Source organism: Mixophyes fleayi, chromosome 3, assembly GCF_038048845.1.
Source record: "Mixophyes fleayi isolate aMixFle1 chromosome 3, aMixFle1.hap1, whole genome shotgun sequence".
Taxonomy (NCBI): Eukaryota; Metazoa; Chordata; class Amphibia; order Anura; family Limnodynastidae; genus Mixophyes; species Mixophyes fleayi.
The window spans coordinates 194,870,982-194,898,229 of record NC_134404.1 but is presented as its reverse complement, the minus strand read 5'-3'; the positions used below and the strand labels follow the sequence as shown (position 1 = coordinate 194,898,229).

Genomic DNA, 27,248 nt, shown 5'->3' with positions numbered 1-27,248 from the left:
GCACATAAGTTAATTACTGTCTTGCATTGTAACATGCTTTTGCCCAGGAGACTACATACACATTTTTTTACTTAACTTCCCTTAATGAAGGGAATCTTAAAAGTTGGCTTGTATGCACAATCCTTTATTTACTTCTCCAGGACTTTGCTTTGTTCGAGTGAAAAAATTAATTTGGCAGTCTCCCTGTCAACTGATTTCTGTCTCTTTGTCCAGGTGGACCACTTATTTCACAAACACCTGGGCTCCCGTCACTTTACTTGGGATGCCTGTCTCTTCTCTGCAAAAAGAAAACCTGTATTTTGGTGTACACAGCCCATAGGCAGGAAATAAAAAAAATGGACGTGTATAAAATTCTCACTGCATTTAATTCAATTATATGTAATATCAATATTGGTTGTATTTGACAGATTTGAGATGCAGGGATTCTTGCAAATACTGGCCATGACCCATGCTATTGAGACGATAAACAATTCCTCACTCATACCTGGAATCAAACTTGGATATGAAATTTATGACACTTGTTCTGACACCACATTGGCCATATCAGCAGCACTAAGATTTCTTTCTGCATACAATACTACCGATGATATCTTGGCATTCAAGTGCAACTATTCAGACTATACACCCAAGGTTAAGGCCGTCATCGGAGACAGTTATTCGGAAGTGTCTATCGCTGTTGCAAGGTTACTAAACACACAGCTCATCCCACAGGTAGGTGGTCAGGAACAGTCCTTCTGAAATATGAGAACATGTTTATACCTACTATTTTATTCTATTATTATATATGACAGTTCAAATCAATGTTATTTGAGATTTGAAAATAAATATTTACTTGTAAAAACAATTGTCCAACAATGAGCAATGTGATAATATTACCTTGCTTTTTAGATTAATTTAGGAATGACAGAACCATTAAGCATATAAATAGATTATTTGATGTTTTAGTATGTATAAAATATATAGAAAATTACAACATGACTCCTAGGGATAGATTTACTAAGCTGCGGGTTTGAAAAAGTGGAGATGTTGCCTATAGCAACCAATCAGATTCTAGCTTTCATTTATTTAGTATTTTCTACAAAATGACAGCTAGAATCTGATTGGTTGCTATAGGCAACAATCCCACTTTTTCAAACCCGCAGCTTAGTAAATCTAGCCCCTAGTATTTTATCATGAAACGGTAATCATCTGATCTTGTATTTAATTAAAGGATAACTAAATAATATCTCAAAATTATTTTTAAATATGTTTAGAAATGTTGAGGGGATAAAAAAATCTAATTGTGATGCATAGTATGGGTTTTTCCTGGTTAGAACTTTCTCAAATTAGGCATATGTTTCCAATAGTCTGAGTACCTCATCTTACTATCTCCTGCTTTCTTTGTTTTACTCACGTTCACCTTCCCTATATTTTCAATATGAGCATGCAGTATATGTATATTATGCACATTTACAGATGTACAGTGTAGATATAGACTAGATGCATATTATAATAGGTTTTCTATTACAATCTGCAACTGCATAACAAGTGATGGGGTTTACATAGTCGGGTTTCCAATATAGAGAACTTTGATAGATAATCCACTTTCGCTGGCATAGTTTCTCATAAAGGGTCATTTCCAACTGCAAGTTTGGAAAACTGCTGCACAAATAATATTACTTTTTGGGCAAGTGAGATTATGTTTGCTGAGAAGCACAAATATCTGTGGGCAAGATGGCAGTGTAGGCAGGGATATAAAAGTTTGCATTGGCTGATGAGAGTGCTTCCTTGGAAATGCAGTTGGAGGGACATCAATGCAAGGATATATTTCTTCTTGCATATTGGTGACAGAAGGGCAATGGTACTGACAAGTCTTACTTGCTCCCAACTTAATAACCAACAGCATGAACCTTTAACCTTTTATTTCTAGAGCAAACAGGTTAAAGCGGGAAAGGCAACTTGAAAATATTACCTTCGAAACACATTGGTTAGACAAAGAAATTAGCATAGACAATTCCCTAAGAAGTTTGTGGACAATTAAATAGACACTTCCATAGATAAGCAATTGTACACTTCATATAGCAGGTAACAGGGCCGGACTGTGACTAAAAATCAGCCCTGGCATTTAAAATACACAGACCCACCTCAGTTCAAGCATGATAGAAACTGTGTGCTACCGCACAGCGGCGGCGCCGAAAAGGGCGTGACCACATTGTGTTTTGGGTGTGCCCAACATGGGGCATTGATACATACATTATAATAAAATATTACATTTATCACGCCTTCCCAGCCACATCACGCCATCACCAGCCCACTGTACATATCTATGCTTCTGGTGCTGCTGACATCCATAAGGGTGGGAACTTCCTGCAGAGTGAGCAGAAAAGTTCTGTGTCTCAGGAGATTACCAAATCTTGTGATACTTAGAGCTCCTCGGCTTGCTCTGCAGGCTGTGTCCTGTCCGGGAACTGAGAACAGCTATCAGTTCCCTTCCCCTAACCAGAGCTGGATTAAAGCTCAGGGGGCCCGGGTTATTTAAGACAGCAGGGCCCCTATTATGTAACATGGTTATCATTTTAGACAAATACACAGGCAATACTGTGTGCACTACTGTTAGAAGCACACAGCTCTGCCTTCACAAGCAGTACGTTGTGAAGCGGGACATACCTCCCAACTGTCCTTGCAGTCGGACCAAATTCTGACTAAGTGAGACAGTCACCCAAATTCAAGACTACCCCACCAGATTCAGGACAGTTGGCAGACTGTCCTGCTCTCTCCTAGTTGTCTTGCTCACTTTCACCACTTGTAGCAGCTGGTTTCTTTAGCTCAGTTCTTTCTTGTCTTGATCCTGGAATATTGAATGCCCTATTTTGAAAAAAATGGAGTACATGAGATTTAGATAACTCCAACCAGCCATGGTGTTCAAACAATAGCACTCACGTTTTATAATTAGGCCTTCTTCCAGTCCCTACAATAATAATATTCACATTTAATAAGTATACTTATTTCCCTCCAACTAGCCCCAACATTAAATTAACAATATACCCATTTACTCAAAACATATTTCCCTCAATCCAAACAGTCCCAACATTAAAGTTTAATAAATTTAGACATTTTCCACAACCATCCCCAGCAATAAATAATTCATATTCACATTAAATAAATAGCCTTCCTCCTCCAAATCAACCCCATATTCAATTAATAGCCCTAAACCACCACAGCATGAAATTAAAGGTTCCTTCACCTTACTTTAAAAATTTAGCCCCACCTACACTCCACCATTAAATAGCCTACCTCAAACACTATATTAAGATCCTCCCTTCCCTCACTAAAATACTGCGCCCACACGCACACAATATGAACATGGCCACACACACACACACACACACACACACACACACATATATATATATATATATATATAAATATATATATATAATGTCCAGACTCCATACAATGTACTGATACACACACAATTGCCAGCCACACACAGCCCCCCCAGAGACACACAGCCCACCCAGAGAGAGAGAGAGAGACACACACACAGCCCCCCCAGAGAGAGAGAGACATACACACAGCCCCCCAGAGAGAGACACACACAGCCCCCCAGACACAGGCCCCACAGAGAAACACAGCCCCCCTCAGTCAGTGAAACACAGCCCCCCCCCACAGTCAGTGAAACACAGCACCCCCACTGTCAGTGAAACACAGCACCCCCACTGTCAGTGAAACATACCCCCACCAGTCAAAGAAACACAGCCCCCCCAGTCAAAGAAACACAGCCCCCTCAGTGAAACAGCCCCCCAGTCAGTGAAACACAGCCCCCTCAGTGAAACAAACACAGCTCCCTCAGTGAAACGCAGCCCCCAGCCCCAGTCAGTGAAACACAGCCCCCTCAGAGAAACACAGCCCCCTCAGTGAAACACAGCCCCCCCAGTCAAAGAAACACAGCCCCCCCAGTCAGTGAAACACAGCCCCCTCAGTGAAGCAAACACAGCCCCCTCAGTGAAACAAAAACAGCCCCTCTCAGTGAAACAAACACAGCCCCCCAGCCCCAGTCAGTGAGACACACTTACCTTGTTGCTCGGCGAACAGAGTTTCAATGCGATGTGCGGCTGATGTCAGTAATCACGCGCACGTATGACAGGTGCCGTTCCATGTGATTAATATTACATGCCGCACATCACATTGAAAATCTCTCCGCCGAGCAGCGCTCAGTGAGCTGCGCTGCTCGGACAGGCATGGTGCCCCACCAGATCGGCCCAACTAGCCATCGGCCCTTCTGGCATTTGCCTGAAGGGCCCAATGGCCAGTCCGGCGCTGCAGGTAACTAACACTTCAATAAACAGATGGTCCAGTGATCAAACTAGGGGGAGCAAAGAGTGAAATTTCCTACACATGAAATCACAGTGCTGCCTCAGTCGAGTTCTGGATCTACTTTCTGGCACAGATGTGGCTAAATCCCTAAGCACAATAGCAAGGTGGTAGTTCTTGATCCTGGTGCATTAAATAGTCCCGCTCGCAAGTGTACAATACTCTCTTAGCAAAAAGAAACTCTCTGAGGTTTATCCTCTCACACATTTTCAATAATAGTTCTTCACAATATTTCAATTTTTTTCTTGATATTAAAGTAATGTGGAACAGGCTATAGTTCCTTTAACAATTGGTTGAAATTAAGCAGCTTCTGTAAGAAACTTATTGCACCTAGAAATCATCATCATCATTTATTTATATAGTGCCACTAATTCTGTAGCGCTGTATAGAGAACACATTCACATCAGTCCCTGCCCCATTGGAGCTTACAGTCTAAATTCCCCAACATACACACACAGACAGACAGAAACACAAACTATGGTAAATTTGTATAGCAGCCAATTAACCTAGTATGTTTTTGAATTGTGGGAGGAAACCAGAGCACCCGGAGGAAACCCACGCAAACAGGGGGAGAACTACTTCGTAGAGAGGCTTCGTAGGAGGCTACTTCCTAAAAATGTGGCAGGCAATTATATCAAAGTACAGAGACTTCTGTAATGGTGGATTCCAGCGGGGGATGAATTGCTATTGTGTGAGGATGATGTACACACTGATGAGTGTGAGCTTAAGGGTGAGGACAATAACAACAACATCTTGCCACTGTAAAGTTCATTGACTGCCATGTGATCAAATGTGGCACTCCTCGTCGCTGAAGGGCTTGGTTTGTTAAACTGTACATGCCCTTTATAATAAGCAACATAAGGGTGGGTTGAAGGACCGAAGGACAATTACATCTTGCATCACTTTTCTTTTCTGACACTGCTGTGTGGCAATGTTTACTAGATCTGCTATAAAAATGCTATGTGTTTGTGCCGTTACCCTATTGCTTAGTAACCAGCCAGCTCGCTGCAGTCTTTGGCCTAAACTGAATGAAAATAATATTGTAACCTGTGAGGTGTTCATAATTGAGTGGGAATAACTGGAAGTTAACGTTATTTAGGTTAATAATAATGTAGGTACAGAAGAAGAGCAAATGAAACGATTTTAGCATTTTTTTAGCATTTTTTGCAAAAAAATACAGATCCAAACCCAAAACACGTGAGGGGGGTTTTGGCAAAACCAAAACACGAAGTTAATACAGATCCAAAATTAAAACACAGGGGTCCTTGAACATCCCTACCCAAAATCAGCAGCTTTAAATTGGTTTGTAGTCTACATAGTGTAGTGCCGACGCCCTGAGTGAGGCTGCAGGCAGAAAACTACATCTCCCAACATTCAGTGGGGAGGAGGAGCTTGTGAAGGAGCAATTACAAACGACAGTTGGGCTTCTGAGAGGCACTCAGAGGGACATACATCCTGGGAGAGTCTCCTGCACTCTGTCAGAGAAAGGAAAACAGGAGTCTGAGAGATCTGAGGGAAGGAGGTATTAAAGAGAGAGAGAGAGAGAGAGAGAGAGAGACCCTGAAAGATTGGATAAGACTTCACAGTGATGAGTGAGATAGCTTACCAGCAAGCTGAACTGAGAGGAGCCAGATGCTGATCGATTAGTGGGGATAAGTAACCCATGTTTATTTACTGTTAATTTACTTGGACTGTGCATTGTGTTACTAGTCTGGTAGGAAACAGGTGGGGAGACCTGAAGAATATTGTATTATACCCTTTTTCAGAACTGAGATATAATAACAAGGGTGAAGTGTAGAGAAAGTTAGTTAGGACACAGAGACTGAGCAGGCGCGGGCTGGCAGATACCAGCCTGGGGGGCGCACAGGCGGCCGCATTGCATGACACGGGATGCGACCGCGTCATTGATGACACGGCCGCATCGCGTGTCATGTGATGCGGCCGCCTGTGCGCACGAGATGCGGCCGCCGGCCCTATCAGTGGTCTGAGCGACCTGGGGGGCCGATGCCCCCCTGCCCCCTGGCCCAGCCCGCCCCTGAGACTGAATTTAATTTGTGAGAAACTGCACCAATTGCCTTACTATTCTTTACCACATGTAAGAGAAGCTCATGTACCTGCTGGGGGAGGAGTCTAAGTTATTGAAGCAACTACATTGTTATGTCAAAGGGAGAGAGAATGTAACAAGAGTGCAAAGTGTATGCAATCCTTATTGTGTAGCAGACAGGATGCACAAATTGATACATACACCCAAACCGGAAAAGGGGGTGTTACACATAGAATATGGGAGCATAAACAAAGGAATAATAAATAAAAAACAGAAATCCGCAATGTTGCGGTACCGTAATGACACTTTACACATGCAGCCGCGTGTAATCACGGCAGTGAATCCTAATTGTATTTGCCCCTTAGTATTTTACTTCTCTTTACTATACAAAGCAAGGGTGTTATTTACACTCAATAAAAGACTTTCACATCATATATACCTGGGAATGCTATGCAATGACATCACGGTCTGGTGACTGCATAACTGGTCTTCTATAACTCTTCTGGAAGAGGAAGGAATAAGATACTTCAGATGGGCACCTATGGTAAACAGAGGATGAATGGAGTATCAGTCATTAAATAAAAACAAAAAAGAAAACAAGTGACACTATACTGCCACCACTACCATCCTCCAACCCCCCCGCTTGGCCCCCAGCAACAAACCAGGACATAGCTTAGGTAGCCATAGCTCAGATAGCCCACCCACAGAGATGACATATATATTATCAATGCTATTTTTATTTACTTTTATGGTACATTTTCTGCAGCTATAAATATGCATCTGTATAAAATAGATATTTGTAATTGTACTACATGTTGCTAGTTGGTGAAGAGTGAGTTGTGGTAAGAATTTTTCTGTTTACATAAACAAACAGAAGGCAACAGGTGGCATAGAAAGGGTATAGAGGGCTGAGTTTATAGGAGGTAAAGAAGATTCATTTTGATGAACAGTTGGAAATTTTTGATGGAGCGGACAACCTGGGAATGAGTAGGAAAGCCCATAAAGATGCCTAAAAAAGAAATTCCCAATATTAAAAATAATACTTTTTAATTTAAATTATGTATAGGTTTTTTTGCACATTTTCATTATAAGATAAATATATTCAATTCTTTCTTTCTTCAGGTTAGTCATTCATCATCTGCTGAAATATTGAGTGACAGATTTCGCTTTCCTGCTTTCCTGCGGACAATACCAAATGACTCTTATCAAACTAGAGCGATGGCAAAACTCATACATAACTCTGGCTGGAATTGGATTGGACTTATCGCCATGGATGATGACTATGGTCGATCAGCTCTAGAGAGCTTTGGAGCTCAAGCTGTTAAAATCAATGTCTGCATTGCTTTTAAAGAAGTCATACCTGCTCACTTATCTGACAATACAGTACAGTCCCGGATAGATGACACCATTCACACAATACTGAAAGAAACCAGAGTGAATGTCATTGTTGCTTTTTTGAAACCTTCACTTTTAGTAAAACTATTTAGAAAAGTCATGGAAATGAAAATACAAAAGACCTGGATAGCAAGTGATAGCTGGTCTACATCCTCAGGAATTAGCAGTATTCCTAATATTCAAAGGATTGGGCCAGTGATAGGGTTTATGTTTAGAAGTGGAGATACTACATCATTTAAGGATTATTTAAAAAATTTAAGTCCGCAGGACTTTGAGATGAATCGTCTATTAGACCAATATACATTTCTTCTGTCCGACTGTCCAAAGAGGAAATACAGTGAACTGTATGGCTGTGTTACCAACTATTCCAAGGAGGCCATATTTAAACCAAGCAAGATCAAAAGCAAATTTCTCAGACTGGATTTTCTTTTGGCCACAATACAGCCAGGATTTGTCTATAGTACTCAGCTGGCAGTGATTGCTATAGCCCATGCAATTCGAAATCTCTGTCTTTATCGAAACTGCAAGGATCCAAATGCTTTTGCACCATGGGAGGTATAATTACAAATCACATTAAGACTACTGCTATTAATGTTGTGAATACTAGCATGTCCCCATAGTTTTGGGAGAGACTTTGTGCCATGATGCTTAGAATTATAAATTGCATTACCTTTCTAACCAAATAAACTGGAATGTAACCAACCTGATATGTGTTAGGTGGAAAGTCCATTATGATTTGAAAATGCAAGATCAAAGTCTTTGGACTGCATAATTTCATGAATGTGTCACTTAGTAAACCCACCTTATTTTCATTTCATTATAAATTGTGACCATTCAGTAATAATCTGGATATATCTGTCGTTTATTCTTATTACTTTTGTAATTTGGACAGGTGGGATGGTATCACGATACTTTTCACACGCCTATCTGAGTACATTACTTGGTGGGATTCACCTTCCATCATTTGCTTACTACACCTAAATAGTGACTTGATGATTTCTCTAACCTCTGTGATACATAGCTTCCCTATACTTCACCTCCTGTGAAAAATGGGCAACTCTTTTAAAAGTATTATTATTATTATTAGAAGTAGTATTAGTATTACTATTATTATAATGCCCATTATGTTGTTGATGTTTCCTTTTCTCATAAGTTAACTCAATTATATTTGTCATTGTTTTTTTTAAACATTCTTGCTAAATTTGTTATACACTGTACATGCTTTACTTATGTGAAAGTGGCATAGCAATTTGTCAGGATTGAACAATATAGAATGTAGTTTAAGAACTTTATGGTTTGTATTGTGTTGCCACATGTAGGAAATAAGGCAAGCATTTGGATCTCCAGTTAGGTTAATCCGTTTAGAAAGAAAATGAGTCCAGGGGGTAAATGTATCAAGCTGCGGGTTTGAAAAAGTGGAGATGTTGCTTATAGCAAGCAATCAGATTCTAGTTATCATTTATTTAGTGCATTCTACAAAATGACAGCTAGAATCTGATTGGTTGCTATAGGCAACATCTCCACTTTTTAAAGCCCACAGCTGGATACATTTACCCCCAGGTGATCAACAAGGATGCTTTTACACTGTAGGTTGATACCAGAGGTGGAACTAGCGAGCTCTGGGCCCCGATGCAGGGAGTCGGGAAGAGGGGAATTGAGGCCCCCGCCCCTCTGCATCTACCATGCAGAGGTCCCCATTACCTCGATGGGGCCCGGTGCACTGCACCTGCGCAGCAATGGTAGTTCCGTCACTGGTTGATACCATACAAGCACATTGTATGCTGTCATTTTCTAGCCAGAAAACATGGCATTCTGAGACTGTGAAATGCCCCCATGATGACAAATTATATCCATATTACATTTTTACCCATTACACAAGAACACTTGGTAGAACCCCAAAAGCAGGGAAACAGCATTTCTCGTTACACGGGTTACAGCTTTTGAAAACTTCAGGTTGGAATAATCTGTCTTTATTTTTGCACCATGTGTTATGTATCTATTTCAACATTTGACCCTTCTGAATATTCACAATAGAAAGGTTATTCCCTTGTTAAATTATTATTTATATTTCTGCTTGCTCCAGCTTCTACGATCACTGAAGAATGTAAACTTCACCTACAATGGTAAGACTATTTATTTTGACTCGAGAGGAGATGCCAATACTGGGTATGATGTGCTGATCTGGAAAGAGGGCGTTGATGGAAGGATAAACGTAACCAAGTTTGCTGAGTATGACACACAGAAGGACATCTTTATATTCGATAATATGGAGAAAGAAAATGAGTTCAAACATTTGAAGGTAGCAAACATTACATTTCAATGTGAATCATAGCACATAGCATAATGTTAACAGGTCAAAATAGCATCTCTTTTTAGGATATGCTAACATAATTGAATGAATAAGAATGATTTTCCAGCTTTTTTTGTTTATTTTAACATGAAAAGAAATCAACCCCATCTAGTATTATGTGTTCTATAAGTCATTTGGCCTAATTCAATAAGAAAAGTAAGGCAAAAAGGAGTACATTTTCACCTGGACATGCCATGATACAATGCAATGAATGAAAATTAGTTTATTGTTTTGCACATAAGTTAAATACTGCCTGTTTTATTATGTAGCACACAAATACTTGATAGCTTTATTTTTACACTGAAATTTAAAGTTTATCTAGGACATGCCCTAACACAACTATAAATCTGTCCCCACATTTTAAATTTACCTCCCCCTTCAATGCAACATGGTTTTACAGAGGTGCAAAGTTACTGCTTTTTTTGCTTTACTTTATTGAATGAATCGGGCCCATTGTACATTGTCTTCCTGAAGTAGTTTGTCACCCACAAATAGAAATATATTGATTTTTCTTTGAAGCATCAAATGGAAAGAAACTGATGAAAACACAAATTGCCTCTTCTTCCCAAAGCACAGGGACCATTTATTTTTTTTACTTAATTTAATAGAATAGGTGTGGTCAACCAGTCAGAAACCAAGAGCCAAAAATATCTATAGGTACTGCAAAGAGTCACCTTTTATATGTGTGTGCATATACATAAACCCAACATAATTTTGCGCATGCATACCATACATACATAGAAAATATAATTTACAATATCTTGCTGTGCAAAAAAGAAAATATCCAACATTCCCCTTACATGCAAATCAGCCTCCCCACATAATATCAGACCTTTCTACATGCCATAAAATCTAGCCACATGCCCGTCAGATATTCCCACATGTCCATCAGAGCTCCCCAATTGTCATCAGACCTCCCCACATGTCCGTTACATGCCCATCAGACCTCCCCACATGTCCGTTACATGCCCATCAGTCCTCCCCACATGTCCCTTACATGCCCATCAGACCTACACACATGCCCTTTACATGCCCATCAGACCTCCCCACATGCTATTATACCTCTCCAAATGCAAATCAGACCATCTCAATTGCCACCTGACTTTGTCACATGCCTCTTACATGCCATCAGACCTCTCCACATGCCCCTTACATACCCATCAGACCTCCCTACATGCCATTATACCTCTCCATACACAAATCAGACCTCACCACCTACCACCAGATTTCACCACATGCCCCTTACATGTCCATCAGCCTCCTCACATGCTATCAGATCTCACATGCCCCTTATTTGCCCCTGCAGAGGAAGGAGGAAGAGCACATTACAATCTGTCCTCCTCCTTTCCTGATTGGATTGTCTGTGACACTGTGCCCTCCCTGCCTTGTTCAGAGGAGGTCACAAGACGTGACTGCTCTCAGTCAGTCAAGCAGCTGAATGTATTCCAATATGCAGTGATGCAGTGTATTGAGTTAATAAATAGTGCGCACTATACAGTGAAAGCAGATAGAACTACAGCCAAACAAAATCAGCAGATCTATTTGAACCAGATATAACCATGAGATATATCACAGTCCAATTATCAAAATACAGTCCTAAACCCATCATAAGACTCTAATGTCCTTCAGGTCCATGCCCCCATTAATGAGCCCTGTACCTACCATACACTGCCCTATGCCCAGCATAACAGCTCTGTGACACTCGGATTCTTGTGTCCACTATTATCAGCCTAAAGGCAAGCATATTAGTCACCATATGCTTACCTAGCACAGTGCCATGTTCAACACAATCCCATTCTTACAATGCACTGCCCTGTATCCAGCATAACAATCTGATGCCCACTAAAGTTATATGCCCACTATATAGTAACCTGTAAAATATTGTATAGACTTGTCCGCCATACCCTCATTCCACCCGTATACTTCGTGTGCCAAGCACAACATAATGGCCACCACAGCTCCATACTGATAGAATCACCGACCCTTCACCCTTAACTCTCCTATCTTAGTTAGTGGTTACTATATATTAGCAGGGATGAGAACAAGGAGAGCTAATTGAGAAGAAGCTCTGTCATTTATTCCATGAATAAAATGGTAACAATGGTTTTAAGTAATGAAAACCATTTATTGCCATGATTTTGGATACTGGAGCCAAACAGTCAATAAGACCGTTGAGCCATGCTCTAGGAGAGTGTTTCTTAACTCCAGTCCTCACTGCACCCCAACAGCTCATGTTTTCAGGATTTCTTTAATCATGCACAGGTGGCTTAGTCTACTTGGCTGGGTCAGTAATTATCCTACCTGTTCCACAGACAGAAATCCTCAAAAAATGAGCTGTTGAGGTTCAGTGAGGACTGGAGTTAAGAAACACTGCTGTAGGATGATAGGACATCCCTTTGAAAGGGGTGTACTAGAGCATTTTTTTAATCTTTCCACCTCTCATTTACATGCTTGAGCTATTGCTATTGGACAAGAAATTCCTAAATGGAATGGAGATTGATTAAAAAAAAATATATGAAATTTAATAATTAAAAATGGCAGCAATCTGGAACAGTAACAAAGTAGAGATAGATATTTTTTATACAATCGAATCAGAAAATACTAATAAATAATGACTGGTACTCTAGAAAAAATGTGCAAACTTTGAAGATATTTCTAACAAGAGGTGGATATCAGGCACTAATAATAAAGGTTAAACCCTTTTAGTACACCCTCATGTTGATAGCAGATGAAAATTACTCAAGCTTTTAAATAGCCATATGTTTAATAGTGTATGACTGTGCCAATCTTTTCTTAGAAGACCTAGGGGTATATTTATCAAGCTGCCAATCACATTCTAGCTGCCATTTTGTAGACTGTACTAAATAAATGATAACTAGAATCTAATTGGTTGCTTTAGGTAACATCTCCATTTTTCAAACCCGCAGCTTGATAAATATACCCCCTAGAATCACCCCTCCATACATATATAATTAACCATGTTTCTAAAGGAGCCAAAGTCACTGGTTTCACCACTGCTGCTGTCAGCCCAGACAGGTTGCATCCGTGTAATCTTGACCGCTAGCCTTAGGGTAAATGCTGGAACCCACACGAGTATTATGACAATATTATTAACAACATTTGTAAGGTCTACTTAAGGTTAAGAAGTTTACAAAGTATAATCTACATTACTTAATCTGATTAACCTTGTACAAAAACATATAATTATTCAAAGCTACAAGGAGTCTGCTCTTCCTTGGAACAGAAAATATATATGCACAGAGGCTCTGAGAGAAGCTGGGGACAGTCATGTGAGCACTGTGCTGCCTGCTGTAAGAAAATAACAGGGTTAAGTTCTGTGTAAGTGCATGGAGCACAGGGAGAATTTGGTGACTCCCCGTCTGAAGCGATTAGCAGGCTATGAGCACTGTACGTGACTGCCTGTCACTACTCAGATCAGCCTGACTCAAGTTGCGTTGCCAGTAGCTATCCCCACATGGATGGAAGGGATAAATAACCATTTTTTCTTAGCTTACTAGATGCAAAAAAACATTTTACATTTACCTTTAACTTTTTGACATTTCTGAAAAAAAGAATATTCACCAGTAGACATGCTCAAAAATTTTGAATTGATTCAAAATACAATACATTTTCACCAATTTGATGGCCAGGAACATGTTTACGATATAATCACCAATTTACCCTGTTTCTAATTAGTGGCTAAAAATTTGCAATTCGCGTTAATTGGAAGCGCGGTTCTCGTTCAAGGTGTACTGTTTACATTCGAAGCTTGCTATTCACGTTAAAATTTGTATTTAAAATATTTTCTATTTTTAGGCACTATATAAATAAGATGTTTAAATAACAAAAAACTATCTACATTTTTTTGTTTTAATTCTAACTGCGAACACCACTGTGGTCCATGTTCACTATTCTTATTCGAGGTCAGCAGGATTGCTGTTTAGAAAAAAGAGTTAATTTAAGCTCAATCTTGTTCAAACATGGTTGAATTTATTCCACTTTCTCAAATTTAGCTCAGATTGCTTAATCAGTCAAAAAAGGGAGAAATTCTGATAAATTTGTAAACAATTCATTGAGCCGGTTTGAAAAACAACAGGCATCCACATTGATAATCACTGCTCACCATTTTTATGAAAACCTTTGAATACACTGAGGATCTCTGAAGAAGGTATATACACAAATATGGTGTCAGTGGCTGGAGTGGTTGAATTTAAACTTTTGATTATTATGTTATATGTAATTTATCATACACCTTGTTGTGTTGCTTCAAGCTTCTGTTCTGGCAGGACTACAGTATTTTAAAACTGCATCAAACAATACAGCCAAGAGAAATATATAAGTAGATATGAAGGATGCCTAAAGAAGGTAATATCAGTTGAATCTATACTGAATTGCAATGCTTACTTCCCAACATTCCTGACATCAGGACAGGGAAAGTGGTGGAGTGGTCACTCCCCACAGAGGGCTGCCTAGTGTTCTAAAGCCTTAAGCTGTCCCTTAGAAACCTCCCTTCCCCTCCAAGCACTGCAGAACACACAAAAAATAGGTGTGTGGGACCCATTCACTGCTGCTCTACTATGTACCAGTGAACGTAAGATGCCTCCCAACATTGCCACCCATGGGACAAACATGTACCTGAGTGGATCAGAGGGACAGAGCCCTAACATCTGGACAGTTGGGTGGTATGCAATGTGGAATCCATTTTTTGTAAAGGGGGAGAGGGAAGATGGGAAATGCATTGCATGTCGGGATTAACTACAGGAGTATTGGTGTGAGGCAGGGTGTGAAATTGGCAAATAAATTGCCAGGGAGTGGGAAGATGGGAAATAAACTAGAGTGGGGTGATAGAGAGTGGGAAATGATTATCAGGAAGAGGAAGGAAATACATTGGAGGAGGCACTAGAAGATAGTGATAACAAAAACTGTAGGGGAGAGGGAAGTTGGGAAATAAATTACAGGGCTGTGGGGATTTTTTGACATGGTCCTGTTGTCTCGCACAGCCATGACTTTGTCCCAACTGTGTAGATCAGGGGTGTCCAACCTTTTAACTTCCCTGGGCCACATTGGAAGACGACGAGTTGGTTTGGGCCGCACATAAAATACACTAACACTAACGATAGCTGATCATCGAAAAAACCATAGAAAACATAGTTAACTTATTAAACTTACTTGGAAATGAAGTTAGTAAGAGTTAGGAAACCTGTTGCAGAATCATGATTAAAGCAGTAGTCCCATTACCAGCTACAATTTAACTTACCTGCATCTGCCCCTTAGTGGGGTTCGGGGAATTAAATGCCAAAAACTTTTTTTCCTCTCTTTCTGCACCCATGAATCATTTTTTTATTGACCAGTTTGAAATTGTCACCGATATAGGTAGCATCAGGAGGACTAATAGAAATCTACAGAGATTTAAAATAGGGTGGTGGGAAAAATGGCTCATGGAGCAGCCTCCGATGAGGGTAACAGCGGGTGATATTTTCACCCTACTCAGCACTGCACATTTAAAATGGTTTAAAATATTAAAAATACAATCATCTCTTAATATTTATATTAGATACATACAGAGAACACAGCTAGTTCATAATTGCATGGTGCAGAAAGTCCAAATTCAGAGTAACAACAATAAGATACTGGATAATCTTTCACTGCTGCTGATAGTTCGCGCAGGTGACTCCCCTGTGCTGCGCTACGCAATGGATGTCAGGTGTGATGACGTCACCCCCGACATTCACTGCGAGCGCCACACGGAGGAGGAGACCAGGGAGGGAGCCGGAGCGCCAGCTGACGTGACCGCAAGGTAAGTATTTTCTTTTTTTTTTTCCAGGATTTTTTTTTTCCAGTGCTGCCCCCTTGCCATAACCAAAACTCCTGCTGGGCCACATTTACAGGCATGCTGGGCCACATGCAGTCCGCGGGCCACGGGTTGGACAACCATGGTGTAGATAGTTCATAATTGCCAACTTTCTAAAGTTGGCTTCCGGGAGCCTGCCAGGGGAGGTTGGCATGATGGGGAGCGGGGCTCCAAAATTTGCGTCATTTTGGAGCCGCCCCAGTGACGTAATGACGCAAACGCATCATTTTACAGCAGGGGGCGGGGCCAAACTATGCGATTCCTGGTGAATCGCGGCGTTTTGGACCTAATTCTGCCCACTTCACTAGGAAGTGGGCAGATGCGGGAGATTGCCACACTTTCCCGGGAGTCTGTGAGACTCACGCGAAATACAGGAGTCTCCCGGACATTCCGAGACAGTTGGCAAGTATGAGATAGTTGAGAGGTATGTCCCCCAATGTGCTATTCTGTAATGTAGGATAGTGCAGAGGGCAACTTCAAACAGCTAACAGTACTGGGCATGACATTACAAGGGAATATGGAGGGGCCTAAAGGTGGACTAGAGCTTGCAAAGCACTAGTTCCAAGCACTCCTGAGTAGTCATACACCATACACTGTTTTTCCTACTATTGTTAGATTATTATTAGTTATACATTATATTAGTTATTTATTCTTTAAAGGTCTCATGGCACGCATGACATTTAAGAAAGACCAGGAAAAGCTGTATTCAATTGTCTTAAAATTGCACCTGCCTTACATATTAGTACAAAATGAAATGTATGCTCTTTATCTTCTATATAGCATGAATGCTTGTCACAATAATCACGTTTCTTTGTGTGTTCATCTAATCCAATTAATATGTAAAAGGGATTTGAAAAACATGGCCTATATGTCATGTGACAGAATGTTGACTTATATCATACATTAGGTGTATAGATATTTTCCCAATCAATTGGAGGAACACATACTCATGAATACTTGATGGACCAGCAATGGCTCCTGTCACTGAATCTCCATATCATGAAAAAAATCAGTATGAAAGAAACATTACTGTTTTGTAATGCAGTAAATATGAAATATAGTTATGTACTGTTTTTATTTTTCAAGAGTTTTACATTATTATTCATGATTACTTGCTTAATTACATACCTTTTTCTTTTGCATTACAGAAGATCCATTCCCGATGTTCAGATGAATGTAAACCTGGGCAAATGAAAAAAACATCTGCAAGTCAGCACACATGTTGTTATGAATGCGTCGCCTGTCCCGAAAATCACTACACCAATAGTGCAGGTACAGTAAGAGAAATAGGAATGTTTTATTTATGCAGTAAAATTGAACAAAATTAAACAGCAAAATAACCTTGGCTTATGGTAAAATTGGTAAACATATAGGACCTCATTTAGAGTTGGACGCAAAGTCTGTTTTAGGCGCATCTAACCAAAAAACACTACCACACATGTGCAGAAAGCTCCAAATCCACCTGCATCTTGGACGCAATTAACACTTGCGACAGCTTGCGGCTCACTACGAGAGAATGGGAGGAACACGGAATTGTGAAGGTGTGACCATGTAAATAAATCCTAGTCGCAGTGAGGCGCAGATGCAAAACACGTCAAAACAGGGCTAAAGCTGTGTGGCAGGAATTAGGTGGCACAAGCGGTTAGCTAGCTGCAGAAACTGCTCGCAGCTCGGTAGAGTATTAAGAGTGGGACGCAACTGGGGTTACTTGCCACTCGTAATTAAGGATGAGCGGGCTCGGATTCCGCTAATCCGAGCCCACCCGAACAGTGAGGATCCGATGGGATCCAAGCACTGTTCGGGTACTTCCGCCCGGGAAAAAATCCCGAAAAGAGGCTATGACATCCAAGTCTCGCGTTGGATCTCGCGAGACTCGGATGTCATAAATACGCCGCTTGCGGCCGCCATCTTCATTTGGGCTGTGATCAGGGAAGAGGGAGGTTGTAGGGTAGTGGTGCTCCTGCTCCTGTGTGATTCTGTTTCTGCAGTCCCAAAGTGTGTGTGGTTTAGGGGTACGATCTCTTGTGCTGCATATAAAGGAGTACAAAAATTTGGAGGATAAAGTAGGGAAAGATCAAGACCCACTTCCTCCTAATGCTGAAGCTGCTGCCACTAGTCATGACATAGACGATGAAATGCCATCAACATCGTCGGCCAAGGGCGATGCCCAATCTCCAAGTAGAGGGCTTGTAAAATCCAAAAAGCCCAAGTTAAGAAAAAGTAGCAAAAAAAGAAAATTCAAATCATCTGAGGAGAAACGTAAACTTGCCAATATGCCATTTACGTCACGGAGTGGCAAGGAACGGCTTAGGCCCTGGCCCGTGTTCATGACTAGTGGTTCAGCTTCACCCAAGGATCTAAGCCCTCCTCCTCCCCACCCCTCTAAAAAATTTAAGAGACTTAAACTGTCATCAACAACACAGCAAACAACCTTGCCTTCTAAAGAGATGGCATCACAAATCCCCAAGGCGAGACCAAGGGTGTTGGTGGTTGCGAAGCCTGACCTTCCCATCACTGTACGGGAAGAGGTGGCTTCTTCCACCATTTGCAGCACGCCCTCTGCATATGCTGGAAGGATCACCCACAGTCCAGTTACAGATTTGGCTAATGAAGGTGTCAATGTTGTACACCGGGAGGAGGATATTGATGTAGCTGGCGCTGAGGAGGAACTTGACGAGGAGGATGCTGATGTGGTTATCTTTAAATAAGGCACCAGGGGGGGAAACAGTTGTTGTCCATGGGATGAAAAAGCCCATCGTCATGCCTGGTCAGAAGACCAAAAAATCCACCTCTTTGGTCTGGAGTTATTTTTATCCCAATCCGGGCAACAAATGTATGGCCATATGTAGCTTATGTAAAGCTCAGATAAGTAGGGGTAAGGATCTTGGCCACCTAGGGACATCCTCCCTTATACGTCACCTAAAGAACCTTCATAATTCAGTGTTTAGTTCAGGACCTGTGGCTAGGACCGTCAGCAGTCCAGGGACACCTAAATCCCTTGGTCCTGTTGGATACAAACCACCAACACCCTCCTCGTCAACTTCCTCCACAATCTCCATAAGATATAGTCCTGCAGGCCATGTCACCAGCATGACTGAGTCCTCTTCAATCCGGGATTCATCCGAGGAATCCTGCAGCGGTACGCCTACTACTGCTGCTGTTGCTGCTGGTAGTCGGTCATCTTCTCAGAGGGGAAGTCGTAAGAACGCTACTTCTTTTACCAAACAGTTGACCGTCTAACAGTCGTTTGCCATGAGCACAAAGTACGACAGTAGTCACCCTATTGCAAAGCGGATAACTGCGGCTGTAACAGCTATGTTGGTGTTAGACGTGTGTCCGGTGTCCGCCATCAGTGGAGTGGGATTTAGACGGTTGATGGAGGTATTGTGTCCCCGGTACTAAATCCCGTCTAGATTCCACTTCACTAGGCAGGCGATACCCGGGATGTACAGAGAAGTATGAACAAGTGTCCTCAGTGCTCTGAAAAATGCGGCTGTACCCACTGTCCACTTAACCACGGACATGTGGACAAGTGGTTCAGGGCAAACGAAGGACTATATGACTGTGACAGCCCACTGGGTAGATGCATCGCCTTCCGCAGCAACAGCAGCAGCTGCATCAGTAGCAGCATCTCCACAACGGCTGCTCGTTCCAAGGCAGGCAACGTGGTGTATCACAGGTTTTAATAAGAGGCACAACGCTGACAACCTCTTAGAGAAACTGAGGGAAATAATCTTGCAGTGGCTTACCCCACTTAGACTCTCCTGAGGATTTGTGGTGTCAGATAACGCCAGTAACATTGTGCGGACATTACATATGGGCAATTTCCAGCACGTCCCATGTTTTGCCCACACCGTTAATTTGGTGGTGCAGCATTACCTGAAGAGTGCCAGGGGTGTGCAGAAGATGCTTGCGGTGGCCCGCAAAATTGCTGGACACTTTCGGCATTCTGCCAGTGCCTACTGCAGACTCGAGCAACATCAAAAAAGGCTGAACCTGCCATGCCATCACCTCAAACAAGAGGTTGTGATGCGCTGGAACTCCACCCTCTATATGCTGCAGAGGATGGAGGAGCAGCAAAAGGCCATTCAAGCCTACACAGCCACCTATGACATAGGCAAAGGAGTGGGGATGCGCCTGAGTCAAGCGCAGTGGAGACTGATTTTCGTGTTGTGCAAGGTTCTCCAGCTGTTTGAACTTGCCACACGAGTAGTCAGTTCCGACACTGCCAGCTTGAGTCAGGTGATTCCCCTGATCAGGCTGTTGCAGAAGCAGCTGGAGAAAGTGAGGGACAAGCTGGTAAAGCATTGCGATTCAACAAAGCATGTAGCTCTTGTGGATGAAGCCCTTCGTACACTTTGCCAGGATCCGAGGGTGGTCACTCTTTTAAAGTCAGAGGAATACATTCTGGCCACCGTGCTGGATCCTCAGTTTAAAGCGTATGTTGTGTCTCTGTTTCCAGCGGACACAAGTCTACAGTGGTGCAAAGACCTGCTGGTTAGGAGATTGACCTCTGAAGAGGACTGTGACATGCCAACAGCTCCTCCTTCATTTTCTTCAACACCTGTGGCTGCGAGGAAAAAGCTCAGTTTTCCTAAAAAACCCGCTGGCGGGGATGCTGAGAACATCTGGTCCTGACTGAAGGACCTGCCAACCATTGCAGACATGTCTACTGTCGCTGCATTGGATGCTGTCACTATTGAAAAAATGGTGGAGGATTACTTTGTTGACACCATCCAAGTAGACATGTCAGACAGTCCTTATTTTTGCTGGCAGGAAAAAAAGGCAGTTTGGAAGCCCCTGTACAAACTGGCTATATTTTACCTGAGTTGTCCCCCCCCCAGTGTGTACTCGGAAAGAGTTTTTAGTGCAGCGGGGAACCTGGTCAGTGAGCGGCAAAGGAGGTTGCTTCCGCAAAACGTTGAAAAAATGATGTTCATAAAAATGAATTATCAATTCCTCAATCAAGAACAGCAATGGCCTCCAGACACTACAGAGGGACCTGTGGTTGTGGAGTCCAGTGGGGACGAATTGATAATGTGTGAGGATGAGGAAGTACACACTGAAGGGGGAGAGGAATCAGAGGATGAGGATGAAGACGACATCTTGCCTCAGTAGAGCCAGTTTAGTTTGTACAGGGAGAGATGAATAGCGTTTTTTGTGTGGGGGCCCAAACAAACCAATCATTTCAGCCACAGTTTTGTAGGCCCTGTCGCTGAAATTATTGGTTTGTTAAAGTGTGCATGTCCTATTTCAACAACATATGGGTGGGTGGGAGGGCCCAAGGACAATTCCAGCTTGCACCTCTTTTTTTTCTTTGCCAGCTCGTTTTGTGGGGGTCCAAACAAACCAATTATTTCAGCCACAGTTTTGTAGGCCCTATCGCTGAAATTATTGGTTTGTTAAAGTGCACATGTACTATTTCAACAACATCAGGGTGGGTGGGAGGGCCCAAGGACAATTCCAGCTTGCACCTGTTTTTTGGCCATTATGTGCTCTTTGTGGCCTAGTTTTTCAAACTGCCATCCTGTCTGCCACTGCAGTGCCACTCCTATATAGTCATCCTATGGCAAAGCGGATAACTGCGGCTGTAACAGCTATGTTGGTGTTAGACGTGCATCCGGTGTCCGCCATCTGTGCAGTGGAATTTAGTCCAAATCCCGTCGAGATTCCACTTCAATAGGCAGTCCAGAAATATTAGTATCAGATATTAAAGTACGTTCACTGTTCCTGCAGTGCAGAAATATTAGTATCAGATATTAAAGTACGTTCACTGTTCCTGCAGTGCAGAAATATAACTATCAGATATTAAACTACATTCACTGTTCCTGCAGTGCAGAAATATTAGTATCAGATATTAAACTACGTTCACTGTTCCTGCTACATCAAAAAAGCATGAACCTGCCCTGCCATCAACTAAAATAAGAGGTATTGACGCACTTGAACTCCACCCTCTATATGCTGCAGAGGATGGAGGAGCAGAAAAAGGCCATTCAAGCCTACACAGCCACCTACGATGGGCCACGTGTTTGTGCCGCCCACTTGTGTCGCTTAGCTTAGACATCCAGCTACCTCGGTGCAACCTTTTGGACTAAAAATAATATTGTGAGGTGTTCAGAATAGACTGGAAATTAGTGGAAATGAATGTTATTGAGGTTAATAATAGTGTAGGAGTGGAAAAAAAACCAAAATATGGATTTTAGCACTTTTTATGCTTTTTAAAAAAAAATCAGAACCCAAAATCAGAACCAAAACCTTTCGTGGGGTGTTTTGGCAAAACAAATCAGAACCCAAAACCTCAAGCTAATCAGAACCCAAAACCCAAAACCCAAAACACCAAAAGTGGCCGGTGCACACCCTTACTCGTAATACCCTACCAAGCTGCGGCACACTCCCACTTCTACACTTCTTTGCGTCTGACTCTAAATGAGGTCCATAATGTCCATAAAATGCAACAACAAATACACAAAGAGAAGTAGCAGAGAAGTATATAAAGACAGGATTATTCTAAAAGACTGGACATTAAGAAGAGTCATGACAATCAAGCCTCTATCCCATTTGCAAGATGGCCTTTTCAGCAGGAGGAAATTACTATTTCCACATACATGTCTACAAACTCCTTCTAGTCTTCATCCATTAGTGCAGGTATGTCCAATTACCAATTGCTGGCTTATCCTTTTTAACTCACAACATGTGTCGATGAAGGGAGGCTAAGACAATTACAAATATGACCAATAAACAATTAGATACACCTGAACTCATTTCACAGAACAGTAAAATTGGCATTTAAGAATCGAACAAGCAGAGACCTTAGTGGTCTCTAATTAATAAGAGCACCAACAATAAATATAAACAATAAACACCAACAAATAGACATTTACAATTCACATGTATTTATAAATGGAATGTAAAACTCAATTGGAGGCTACTCCAAACTGCTGTTTAAGAGGACCAGAGCCATCCTTTAGCTACCCTGGACTTTCCATAGTTGTTTTAATGGTAATTTCTCAAAGCAATGCTACAACAATAAGAGGCAACCTGCTCAATCAATAATGAATGAAAACAATTAAATAACTGTCTGCTGCAAAAATACCAATATACATCTTTTTTAAATTACATTTTAAGCTTCGCTACCACCTAGGTAAAATATTTCACTACGACCACACTCCTGTCATAGATTATTGCAAAAATGCAAGCTATATAATCACAGAACTTATTCCATGTTGGCACAATCAGTGACATCAGTGCAGATTTTGTAATGCAGGAGACATAGGCAGATACAATGTCACATTTGTGTCCATTCAAAACAATTTTTCGACCATATGTTCGTACATCTATCGTTGAACTCAAATAATCTTGCCACCAATACATGGATCCGACAATAAAGTACAAGCAAACTAGCACTGCACCTGCATCCGAATTGGCGCACAAAGTTCCTGCAGAGGACGTATCCCCTCTTCTATATGATGGTCCAGTACCTGGCATACTCACAAAGATTATTGTGCTTTATATACCTTTAATTTAGCATTGTTTTCTGTCTGACTCCCTGTGTAGGAATTTGGCTTCACTGGCTACCATCTATAGTTTTGACCTTTTGAATTACATCCCTAACTACATTTTTGTAGTCTTCTACTACTTCTACTACAATCACACCCTCACCTCTGCTCTGGACGAGGTCGCCCCTGCCCACTATGTCCACCCTCGCTGCTCCAAACCCCAACCCTGGCACTTCAAATTTACCCGCTTCCTCCAAAAATGCTCCCGTACCGCTGAATACCACTGAAGAAAATCCCGCTCCCTGGCTGACTTCCTCCACTTTAAATTCATCCTTTCCTCCTACAGCTCTGCCCTCTCACTTGCTAAACAATCTTTCTTTAAGTCCCTCATCTTTTCCCAATCCTCTAACTCCCGCCGTCTCCTCGCCACCTTCAGCACTCTCCTGGCCCCACCCCATCCTCCCTGACCGCCTCTGACTTCACCTCCTTTTTCTCCTCTAAAATTGAGGCCCTCCGACTTGAAATCTCCTCCTCCACTCTCTCATCCACCCCCCCCACTTTTCCGTCCTCCCCCCTAGCTACCTTCCCCTCCACTCCTTCCGCCCCACCACGGGCGAGGAAGTCCACTCTCTCATTTCATCCTGCCCCCCCCCCTCTACCTGTCCCCTGAATCCCACCCCCCCCACCTTCTTCGCTTCCTTTTCCCCACCACCTGCTCCCACCTCTCTCACCTCTTTAATCTTTCCCTCTCCACCGGCATCTTCCCCTCCTCCTTCAAACATGCTCTCGTATCCCCCATTCTCAAGAAACCTAATCTTGACGAAACTTCTCCCTCTAACTATCGCCCCATATCTCTTCTCCCCTTTGCCTCCAAAATTCTCGAGAGGCTCGTCTGCAGCCGTCTCTCCTCCTACCTTTCTGAACACTCCCTCCTTGATCCTTTTCCAGTCTGGTTTCCGCCCCCTTCACTCCACTGAAACTGCCCTGGCTAAAGTCACCAATGATCTCCTCTCTGCTAAAGCCAGGGGCCACTTCTCCCTTCTCATCCTCCTTGATCTCTCAGCAGCCTTCGACACCGTTGACCACCCCCTCCTCCTCCACACCCTCCAGTCCTTTGGCCTCTCCGGCTCTGTCCTGTCCTGGTTCACCTCTTACCTTTCTGACCATTCCTTCTCCGTCACCACCTCTGGGTCTCTCTCCCCCCCGTCCAACCTTCCAGTCGGGGTCCCTCAGGGCTCTGTTTTAGGACCCTTACTCTCCTCTCTATACACCTCTTCCCTGGGTGAACTCATCAGCTCCTACGGCCTCAATTACCACCTCTACGCTGACGACACTCAACTTTACCTCTCCTCTCCTGATCTCTCTCCCTCCCTCCTCTCTAGGGTGTCCGCCTGCCTCTCTGCCATCTCCTCCTGGATGTCCTCTCGATTCCTCAAACTTAACCTCGCCAAAACTGAACTCATAGTCTTTCCTCCCCCTCACACCTCGCCCCCTTCTGACCTCTCTATCACTGTCCACAACACCTCTATCTCCCCTGTCCCCCAACTTCGCTGCCTCAGTGTCATCCTCGACTCCTCTCTCTCCTTTGGCCCCCACATTCTCTCTCTTGCTAAATCCTGCCGCTTCCAGCTGCACAACATCGCTCGCATCCGGCCCTTCCTCTCCCAAGATGCCACCAAATGTCTTATTCACTCTCTGATCATCACCCGCTTGGACTACTGCAACCTCCTCCTTACTGGCTTCCCCCACTCTCATCTCGCTCCCCTTCGATCTGTACTTAAAGCAGCCGCTAGGCTCATCTTCCTTTCTCGCCGCTCCTCTTCTGTCTCCCCCCCTCTACCAATCCCTTCACTGGCTCCCCTTCCCCTACAGAATCCTGTTCAAGCTCCTCACTCTTACATACAAGGCCCTCGCCAACTCCACTGCACCCTACATCTCCACCCTCCTCTCTATTCATGCTCCATCCCGCCCTCTCCGTTCTGCCTATGACCATCGCCTCTCTTCCTCCCTGATCACCTCCTCCCACGCGCGTATCCAAGACTTCGCCTGCGCTGCCCCCCTCCACTGGAACAAGCTCCCTCCCTCCATCAGAACTTCCCCTAATCTGTCCAGTTTTAAACGGGCTTTAAAAACCCACCTTTTTCTTAAAGCCTTCCAGTCTCCCACTTAACTTCCTACCTTTTCTTCTGCCTCTTCCTCCCCCCTAATCTTTATCCTCCGTTTCTCCATCTCTCCCCCGTGTCTCTCTGTCTGTCTACCCCACCCCTTAGATTGTACGCTCCTTTGAGCAGGGTATTCTCTCCTCCTGTCTTCACCACTGTTAACGCTGCTCTCCAGCTACTTAGCCCTCCTCCTTGAGGACCCTCTTTCCCCCATCCCGTTTTGCTCACTCCTCTCCCCTTGGGGTCTCCCTGTCATCCTTGCCTTCCCTCTTGGACTACGTCGTTGGCGGACCTTCCCCTCTCCCCTCCTCCGCCCCTCTAGCTGTGCTTTGAGCTCACTGAGTAATTATTGTTTACTGTAGTGTGCTGTCTCACCTCGTATTGTAATTTAGTTTGTCCCTGTACGGCGCTACGGACACCTAGTGGCGCCCTATAAATAAAAATTAATAATAATAATAATTAATACTTCCGCATATGCTATTTGTGCACAAGTCCTGGGGGCTATCAAGTACCAGTAAAGGTGTCTAGGTTTTAGTGAATTCTTACCCACCTGCTGTCACCAAGAAAGTACTAGATGTGCTTAGGTATTTGATAGAGAATTCATTCTGGAATATTCTTTATTTATGTGTTTATTCATCATCAGTTTGTGAAAAGATGGTTCCATATCTATATGATTAAATTGCTGTCTCTGGGGGCTTTGATGAGCAGACCACTGATCGTTGGCCAAGCTCCATCTTAAGACATCTTTTTGTCCACCTTGGTGACAGCAGCTCCCTCCACAACTTTCATTTCATGTCTCACCCCATTTTAACTGTACTGTAAACTGCACAAAAACGCTAATCACCAAAGGCTACAGTAATATTGGAGGCTGATAATACTTCTGTCTTACAGTAGCCCTTCACAAGTTTTTCTACCAACAGCTACAATTGTTATTCTATTATCCTAATTATAAAGTGTTCCCCGCAACTTTTAGTTTGCAAGCTAATTTGGCCAGGACCATATTTCATTTTTAAGTTCGATTTAATGTCATTATATGTAAGTTTGTATCATGATCTCCTCAATATGCAGTGCTGTATAATATGTCAGTGCTTTACAAGTATAGGATAGCAATATTAATACAATAAAGAACACATAGTTGACATCACTATAAATGTTAGAACTCAACAAATTAAATTAGAGTTGTAATATGTTACAAAAGCGCAAACAATACAAAGTATGATAGGCAGGAATATATATATATATATATATATATATATATATAAAATATATTGCAAAAGAAATGTTAATGGATATGCACAATTTTTATAGTTTTTTGCAGAGTGTATGCACAGCGGAGCTTGTTAGAGGGAAGAAAAGTGATCCGGACACTAGCCCTATTGCTAAAAACTATCTTACCCTGACTGACTTGACCTTTTCATTGAAGGAATCACAGCAGAGTAAGGAAAGCTGTGCAATAGTCCATGTGAAGTGAATAGATTGGTGTTCTTAGCAGAGTGCTGATTGCAAAACATTGAGGAAGTTGTTTGTAGTTGTTATTGTGAACTGTTTTCTGACAGCTGTCATCTGGAGCTAGTGGTGAACCCTCACAGTAATCCTT

General features: G+C 42.5%; 1 protein-coding gene and 1 long non-coding RNA gene across 3 annotated transcripts in view; one reads left to right on the top strand and one right to left on the bottom strand.

Annotated features, from left to right (window-relative positions):
• GPRC6A (G protein-coupled receptor class C group 6 member A) overlaps positions 1-27,248 on the top strand; it is a 46,743-nt gene that overhangs the window by 9,337 nt on the left and 10,158 nt on the right. For both annotated transcript variants that reach the window (XM_075202966.1, XM_075202965.1), the window contains exons 2-5: positions 408-711; positions 7,520-8,347; positions 9,876-10,091; positions 17,142-17,265. In XM_075202966.1, the coding sequence (XP_075059067.1) occupies positions 408-711; positions 7,520-8,347; positions 9,876-10,091; positions 17,142-17,265 (1,472 nt within the window). The remainder of the gene's footprint in view (positions 1-407; positions 712-7,519; positions 8,348-9,875; positions 10,092-17,141; positions 17,266-27,248) is intronic.
• Positions 398-27,233, bottom strand: LOC142144305 (uncharacterized). The gene is made up of 4 exons (XR_012689681.1): positions 27,047-27,233; positions 17,122-17,175; positions 6,837-6,936; positions 398-734 (listed from the first exon to the last, which is right to left on the bottom strand). It is a non-coding gene; the product is annotated as an uncharacterized LOC142144305 (long non-coding RNA).